The 8,542-nt window shown below is 36.0% G+C and overlaps 1 protein-coding gene across 1 annotated transcript in view; it reads right to left on the reverse strand.

Moving 5' to 3' along the window:
• Nucleotides 1–662: 662 nt before the first annotated feature.
• LOC110463449 (2-acylglycerol O-acyltransferase 1-like) overlaps nt 663–8,542 on the reverse strand; it is an 11,598-nt gene continuing 3,718 nt past the window's right edge. The window contains exons 2-5 of the mRNA XM_021518060.1: nt 6,663–7,163; nt 3,407–3,581; nt 2,812–3,011; nt 663–1,659 (exon numbers count right to left, since the gene is read on the reverse strand). Of these exons, the coding sequence (XP_021373735.1) occupies nt 1,502–1,659; nt 2,812–3,011; nt 3,407–3,581; nt 6,663–7,155 (1,026 nt within the window). The 5' untranslated portion in view covers nt 7,156–7,163 and the 3' untranslated portion in view covers nt 663–1,501. The remainder of the gene's footprint in view (nt 1,660–2,811; nt 3,012–3,406; nt 3,582–6,662; nt 7,164–8,542) is intronic.

Genomic DNA, 8,542 nt, shown 5'->3' on the forward strand with positions numbered 1-8,542 from the left:
GTAGCCCTTCACCCTAGCATGCTACTGACCAAATATCATCTCCCTGGGCAGTTTGGTTATTGAGAAGAAGTTGTTTAAAGTTTTTAACATATTTGACCCCTGTGACCTTGAAAATAGATGAAGGTCATTTATTTGAACAAACTTGGTAGCCCTTCATCCCAGTTTACTTCTGGCCAAATATCATCACCCTAGGCCTTTCGGTTATTAAGAAGAAGTCGTTTAAAGTAAAATATTGACGCCGGACGGACGCTGGACGGACGGACGACGGACTGACGACGGACGCCGCACCACGGCATAAGCTCACTTGGCACTTTGTGCCAGGTGAGCTAAAAATGACTAATTATAATTTATATAGACTATTGGGTAATAAATCATATTTTTTTACGTATTAACCCATGTAATATGACCTATCATCCCTGTGATTGGTTGAAAGTTTCAATCATGACGTCACGCCTAGGACAAGTACATGACATCACAGACTCACACATTGTAGTCAAAATGACGGCTTTTTACATTTCAAGGTTGCATGAAAATTGTCGTTTTACACAATAAATGCCACAAATCTTGATTATGTGATAAAAAGGATCTTACACTCGTTTTCATTTCATATGAAATGTATGAAACTTGTCACTAATTTTTATTTTAGCTCGCCAAAGGATCGCTTATTGAAAAATTCTTAGACTCATTTCATAAATCTCATATGAAATGGAAACTCATGTAAGATCCTATATTTATGTCATGAATGCTACCATTGTATTATGTTGCAAAAGGAAAAAAACAAAAAAAATCAAATTAACCATATTTAAGAAAATAAACTAAATGAATTATATTTGAATCCAAACAAAACAAAAATATACAAAGACAAATATAGTCTGTTCATAACATACACCCCATTTCAATAATTATCAGTTGGAGCATGGCAAGATTTTTGTCATAAATCAATACTTCCATCATGATAAAATATTTATTACAGCTGGTCTAGGAGTATTGCTGAAAAATAACTGAGACAGGCCTTCTGACAAGATATCAGTATTGACAGTGTTCACCTCAGTAATCTTGGCCGGTATCCGAGGTGACAATATTTTAACTAAGTTAACTTGTAAATAAGTCATAGAATAAAAATATTTCTTGTTAAAAAGCGGAAAACCAGTAACAATCACTTTTGTGACAATTTAAAACACCATTTTTCGGATGCAATGCGTAATGGAATCTTCAATGATGAACAACATATTTTTTCCATTGTTTTTTTTAATAGACCCATTTTCTTGTAAATTACCCTTTAATCAATGAAAATTACCACATACCCTGATATCTCAATATGCTTTTTGATTAAGATAATCATCTTTTTATGGTAATTATGAACCATACTGCAACTGCATGAGCATATTAGAATAAGGTTTCTAGTGAAAAGAAAACAAAGAATTATCACTATAAAAAGTGTCTAAATTGCTTGGAAATAAAGTTTTTGGATTATTGAACTTGTATTTGTAATGAATTGAGCTTAATCCATGAAATGAAGTTCATTGGACGGATCCACACCATACTTTTCTTTGTGAGTGTCGAAGAGTTGCCTAAGAGCTGCCAGGTACTTAGCGTGAAGTTGGTCAATCTGAGACTGATTGGGCTGATCCACCATCTCCACGTCAATTGGAGCCCCAACTGCAAAGGGAGACAATCACTGTACATACATTTTTGTGAACAAAAACATGTCTCCTCTTATTAGTCAATAGACAAACATGGGTATACAAAATTAACAAAGGGCCATGACTCTATATAAAGTGTGGCACGAGACCCGATTACAGTACGAGAGATTCCGCCTACCTAAGATATATGAATAGGTAAGTTTGGTCAATGTTGGTGAAATAACATGGAACTTATGCTCCGGACAAACTTTGATATTAAAAAAAAGGGCAATAACTCTGTATATAGTGATGCACGAGACCTTATTCCAGTGCACTGCACACCTTCTGTGGGTGATGCAGGTAAACTTTAAGTTTACTCAAGATATATTTAACGGTTAAAAAATAACTGGCCGGACCAGAACTTACTGAAAATGTTGCACTTATTTGACCTTTAACCTTGAGGTGAAGGTCACAGTGACCTAATTCTAGTGCACTGAACACCTTCTGTGAGTAATGCATGCATACCTCAAGTTTCATCAAGATATCTTTAACGTTTTAAAAGTTATGACCCGGACAAGTTGCAATTAGAAGAACCAGAACCAGGAGAAGAAGGACAAGAACCAGTACTAATACAATATGTCTCCCTTCGTTCGAAGGAAAGACATAGTTAAGTGTGGTTGAAAAAGTATGGTTACAGTATCTTTGTTTTACTGTGACCTGAAAATATAATTCACCCAGTGAAAAATTTGCCCTTCACTAATATACAAACCACATACTCTTAGCATGTTTTTAATATGTTTAGTGACCTGTGTACTCACATTTATGATCATGATAAGTTTGCCCTCATTACAGAGGGTGAAAATGGCAAAAGTTAATTAAGGCAAACATTTCCAAGTGTACACTTGAACTTGATCCAATACTGATTGGTTGATCCTAAACTACTTCCTGATTGGTTGATTCTAACTACTTCCTGATTGGTTGATTCTAACTACTTCCTGATTGGTTGATTCTAACTACTTCCTGATTGGTTGACCGTAACTACTTACTAATTGGTTTATTCTAACTACTTAATGATTGGTTGGATCTGAATTACCAACTTCATTGATCAGTTTACTCTGGAATAATGACTTAAGTGATAGGTTGATCCGGAACTATTTAAATACTGATTGGTTGGCTCTTAATTACTTACTGACTGTATTGATCGGTTGACGATAGGGAATGAGTCCGTATGTGTAGTTGAAAACACCACGTCCATGGAAGATAGGGGGAGAGAACCCAAAATAACTAGTCATGATATTCTGGAGGCGACGGAGGAAGGAGCCGGGAGGATTTTCCATCTGTTGATACAGATTAAGCTCGCCAAAAGAGAAGGTTGGTACCAGGGATGTCCTACAACAGATGAAAACATCAGACAATGAGACAGAAACATTTATTACTTTCATAATTCTACTTGGAAAATTATTCAAACTGTTTCTAATATTCCAATGTTTACAATATTTCCACCATTTTCAACTCTGACCCAGTTTCCAAATTGGACCCATATCAACTCTGACCCAGGGTCCACTCTGGTCTGGTCTCATTTCCACTTTGACCCCATTTCAACTCTGACCCCATTTCCTATCTGACCCAGTTTCCACTCTGATCCCAGAACACTGCAGCTTTAAACGCAATATTCCTACACTTAGCTAGTTTTTAATTCTTATCAAGAACTGAAATATATTATATACTGTTTCCATACTTCTTCAGATTTCAACTTTCCACCCTGACCCGGTTTCCATACTTACCCCGTTTCCAGGGCCAACTTGATGAAGCCCTTGCGTTTGTTTAGTTTAAGGTTAAATCTGCCTGGGAACGCTTCCAGTGCTTCAAGGGCTCCACCGACGACCAGAACTAGCGCGTTGCCGGTCCCGTTCTCTCGCATCAGGAAGTTCATACTGCTTTTAGTGACCGCCACAGTTCCTATTCCCAACAGTAACAACAAACAATCGTGGTCTAATACATTTTTATAAACGTTAAGGATTTCCTTAATTACTGAATTAGCCAGAACATGTTTTAACTGATATACATTATACAATTGTAAACATGATAATCATTAAGTAAGCTAGCTCAAACCTTTAAGCAGTAAATAAACAACTGGATTTAGAAATTATTGCTCCATCCTTCTATTATTTAACTTGACCTTCTGTGAATGAGTGAGAGTGAAAACTACAATCCACATATGACCAAAGACAACTCTGTCTAGTTAACAGCTTACCTGACAACATTAGGTAGTCCCTGTTTGGTTAACAGCTTACCCAACAACATTAAGTAGTCCCTGTTTGGTAAACAGCTTACCTGACAACATTAAGTAGTCCCTGTCTGGTTAACAGCTTACCTGACAACATTAAGTAGTCCCTGTTTGGTTAACAACTTACCTGACAACATTAAGTAGTCCCTGTTTGGTCAACAGCTTACCTGACAACATCAAGTAGTCCCTGTTTGGTAAACAGCTTACCTGACAACATTAAGTAGTCCCTATCTGGTTAACAGCTTACCTGACAACATTAAGTAGTCCCTGTTTGGTCAACAGCTTACCTGACAACATCAAGTAGTCCCTGTCTGTTAACCAAACTACCAGACAACATTAAGTAGTCCCTGTCTGGTTAACAACTTACCTTACAACATGATGTAGGCTTTTGGCGAGGAACAGCGTACCTGACAAAATGAAGTAGTCCCTGTCTGGTTAACAGCTTACCTGACAACATGAAGTAGTCCCTGTCTGGTTAACAACTTACCTGACAACATTAAGTAGTCCCTGTCTGTTAACCAAATTACCTGACAACATTAAGTAGTCCCTGTCTGGTTAACAACTTACCTTACAACATGATGTAGTCCCTGTCTGGTTAACAGCTTACCTGAAAACATTAAGTAGTCCCTGTCTGGTTAACAGCTTACCTTACAACATGATGTAGTCCCTGTCTGGTTAACAACTTGCCTGACAACATTAAGTAGTCCCTGTTTGGTTAACAGCTTACCCGACAACATTAAGTAGTCCCTGTTTGGTTAACAGCTTACCTGACAACATTAAGTAGTCCCTGTCTGTTAACCAAACTACCTGACAACACTAAGTAGTCCCTGTTTGGTTAACAGCTTACCTGACAACATTAAGTAGTCCCTGTTTGTTAACCAAACTACCTGAAAACATGATGTAGTTCCTGTCTGGTTAACAACTTACCTGACAACATTAAGTAGTCCCTGTTTGGTTAACAGCTTACCTTACAACATTAAGTAGTCCCTGTTTGGTTAACAGCTTACCTGACAACATGATGTAGTCCCTGTCTGGTTAACAACTTACCTGACAACATTAAGTAGTCCCTGTTTGGTAACCAAACTACCTGAAAACATGATGTAGTTCCTGTCTGGTTAACAACTTACCTGACAATATTAAGTAGTCCCTGTCTGGTTAACAGCTTACCTTACAACATTAAGTAGTCCCTGTCTGCTAACCAAACTACCTGACAACATTAAGTAGTCCCTGTTTGGTTAACAGCTTACCTGACAACATTAAGTAGTCCCGGTTTGTTAACCAAACTACCTGAAAACATGATGTAGTCCCTGCCTAGTTAACAACTTACCTGACAACATGATGTAGTCCCTGTCTGGTTAACAACTTAACTGACAACATTAAGTAGTCCCTGTCTCGTTATCAACTTACCCGACAACATTAAGTAGTCCCTGTCTGGTTAACAACTTACTTGACAACATTAGGTAGTCCCTGTCTGGTTAACAACTTACCCGACAACATTAAGTAGTCCCTGCCTAGTTAACAACTTAACTGACAACATTAAGTAGTCCCTGTTTGGTTAACAGCTTACCTGACAACCAAACAGGGACTACTTAATGTTGTCAGGGAAGTTGTTAACTAGGCAGGGACTACTTACCTGACAACATTAAGTTGTCCCTGTCTGGTTAACAGCTTACCTGAAAACATTAAGTAGTCCCTGTTTGGTTAACAGTTTACCTGACAACATTAAGTAGCCCCTGTCTGGGTAACAACTTACCTGACAACATAAAGTAGTCCCTGCCTAGTTAACAACTTACCTGACAACATTAAGTTGTCCCTGTCTGGTTAACAGCTTACCTGACAACATTAAGTAGTCCCTGTCTGGGTAACAACTTACCTGACAACATAAAGTAGTCCCTGCCTAGTTAACAACTTACCTGACAACATAAGTAGTCCCTGCCTAGTTAACAGCTTACCTGAAAACATTAAGTAGTCCCTGTTTGGTTAACAGCTTACCTGAAAAATTAAGTAGTCCCTGTCTGGGTAACAACTTACCGGACAACATTAAGTAGTCCCTGTCTGGGTAACAACTTACCGGACAGGGACTACTTAATTTTTCAGGTAAGCTGTTAACTAGGCAGGGACTATTTATGTTGTCAGGTAAGTTGTTAACCAGGCAGGGACTACTTAATGTTGTCCGGTAAGTTGTTAACCAGACAGGGACTACCTAATGTTTTAATGTTGTCAGGTAAGTTGTTAACCAAACAGGGACTACCTAATGTTGTCAGGTAAGCTGTTAACAAAACAGGGACTACTTAATGTTGTCCTGTAAGTTGTTACCCAGACAGGCACTACTTAATTTTTCAGGTAAGCTGTTAACATTAAGTAGTCCCTGTTTGGTAAACAGCTTACCTGACAACATTAATTGGTCCCTGAACATTAAGTAGTCCCTGTTTGGTTAACAGCTTACGTGAAAAATTAAGTAGTCCCTAACAGCTTACCTGACAACATTAAGTAGTCCATGCCTGGTTAACAACTTACCCGACAACATTAAGTAGGCTCTATCTGGTTAACAGCTTACCTGACAACATTAATTGGTCCCTGTCTAGTTAACTTACCTGACAACATAAAGTAGTCCCTGCCTAGTTAACAACTTACCTGACAACATAAGTAGTCCCTGCCTAGTTAACAGCTTACCTGAAAACATTAAGTAGTCCCTGTCTGGGTAACAACTTACCGGACAACATTAAGTAGTCCCTGTCTGGGTAACCACTTACCTGACAACATTAAGTAGTCCCTGTACACTGGAAACATGAAGTGACCCTTGAGGACTAACAGGAATGAAGTGATTCCAGGAAACATTTTGCTCCAGCCAGAACCTTCCGAGGCGAAATGGACGAAAGCACTTGTACTCATAATACCGTGAGGATGAAATCCTAAAATGTAATTTTTTTCTGGGTTTAATTCAGCTGTTTTGACTAATTTGGCTGGAAAATAGTCCTTTAAATGTTCCCAGATTCTCCAACTCCTCACCCAATCTGACCTTCGACCTCCACGCTCTGCGATATCCCGGTCGTAATACATCCACACAAGGTATAAAAGCAGGAGATAGTAGTACTGTGTGAAGAAGAGGATGTAAACACTGGCGAAGAGACAGCTGAAACCCAGGAACAGGAAACATAGGGTGTACTGGGCCACAGCCAGGGTCTCTATACGCCGCTTAAACGGAACTCTCAGGGGAGCAAACTCTATACCAAAAATCTTCACCATGGCTGAATCTGTAACAAGTGAATTGAATTTATTTCAGATGTATATGTTGTATTGCAACAGTACACACAGGTCAATACAAAAACAATATACTTAGTAGATAAAATATACATAGTAGATACAATATACATAGTAGATACAATATACATAGTAGATACAATATACATAGATACAATATATACATAGTAGATACAATAAACATAGTAGATACAATATACCTAGTAGATACAATATACATAGTAGATAAAATATACATAGTAGATACAAAATACATAGTAGATCAATATACATGATAGATACAATATACATAGTAGATACAATATACATAGAAGATACAATATACATAGTAGATACAATATACAAAGTAGATAAAATATACATAGTAGATACAATATCCATAGTAATTACAATATACAGGTAGATACAATATACAGGTGATACAATATACATAGTAGATACAATATATACATAGTAGATACAATAAACATAGTATATTGTATCTACTAGGTATATTGTATCTACTGTGTTTATTGTATCTACTATGTATATATTGTATCTATGTATATTGTATCTACAATATACATAGTAGATACAATATACATAGATACAATATATACATAGTAGATACAATAAACATAGTATATTGTATCTACTAGGTATATTGTATCTACTATGAATATTTTATCTACTATGTATATTGTATCTACCTGTATATTGTATCTACTAGGAATATTGTATCTACTATGTATATTTTATCTGCTATGTATATTGTATCTACTATGTATATTATATCTACCTGTATATTGTATCTACCTGTATATTGTAATTACTATGGATATTGTATCTACTATGTATATTTTATCTGCTATGTATATTGTATCTACTATGTATATTGTAGATACAATATACATAGATACAATATATACATAGTAGATACAATAAACATAGTATATTGTATCTACTAGGTATATTGTATCTACTATGAATATTTTATCTACTATGTATATTGTATCTACTAGGGATATTGTATCTACTATGTTTATTGTATCTCCTATGTATATATTGTATCTATGTATATTGTATCTACAATATACATAGTAGATACAATATACAAAGTAGATAAAATATACATAGTAGATACAATATACATAGTAGATACAAAATACATAGTAGATCAATATACATAATAGATACAATATACATAGTAGATACANAGATACAATATACATAGTAGATACAATATACATAGTAGATACAATATACATAGTAGATAAAATATACATAGTAGATACAATATACATAGTAGATACAATATATACATAATAGATACAATATACATAGATAAAATATACATAGTAGATACAATATACATAGAAGATACAATATACAT

Source organism: Mizuhopecten yessoensis, unplaced genomic scaffold, assembly GCF_002113885.1.
Source record: "Mizuhopecten yessoensis strain PY_sf001 unplaced genomic scaffold, ASM211388v2 scaffold10909, whole genome shotgun sequence".
NCBI lineage: Eukaryota > Metazoa > Mollusca > Bivalvia > Pectinida > Pectinidae > Mizuhopecten > Mizuhopecten yessoensis.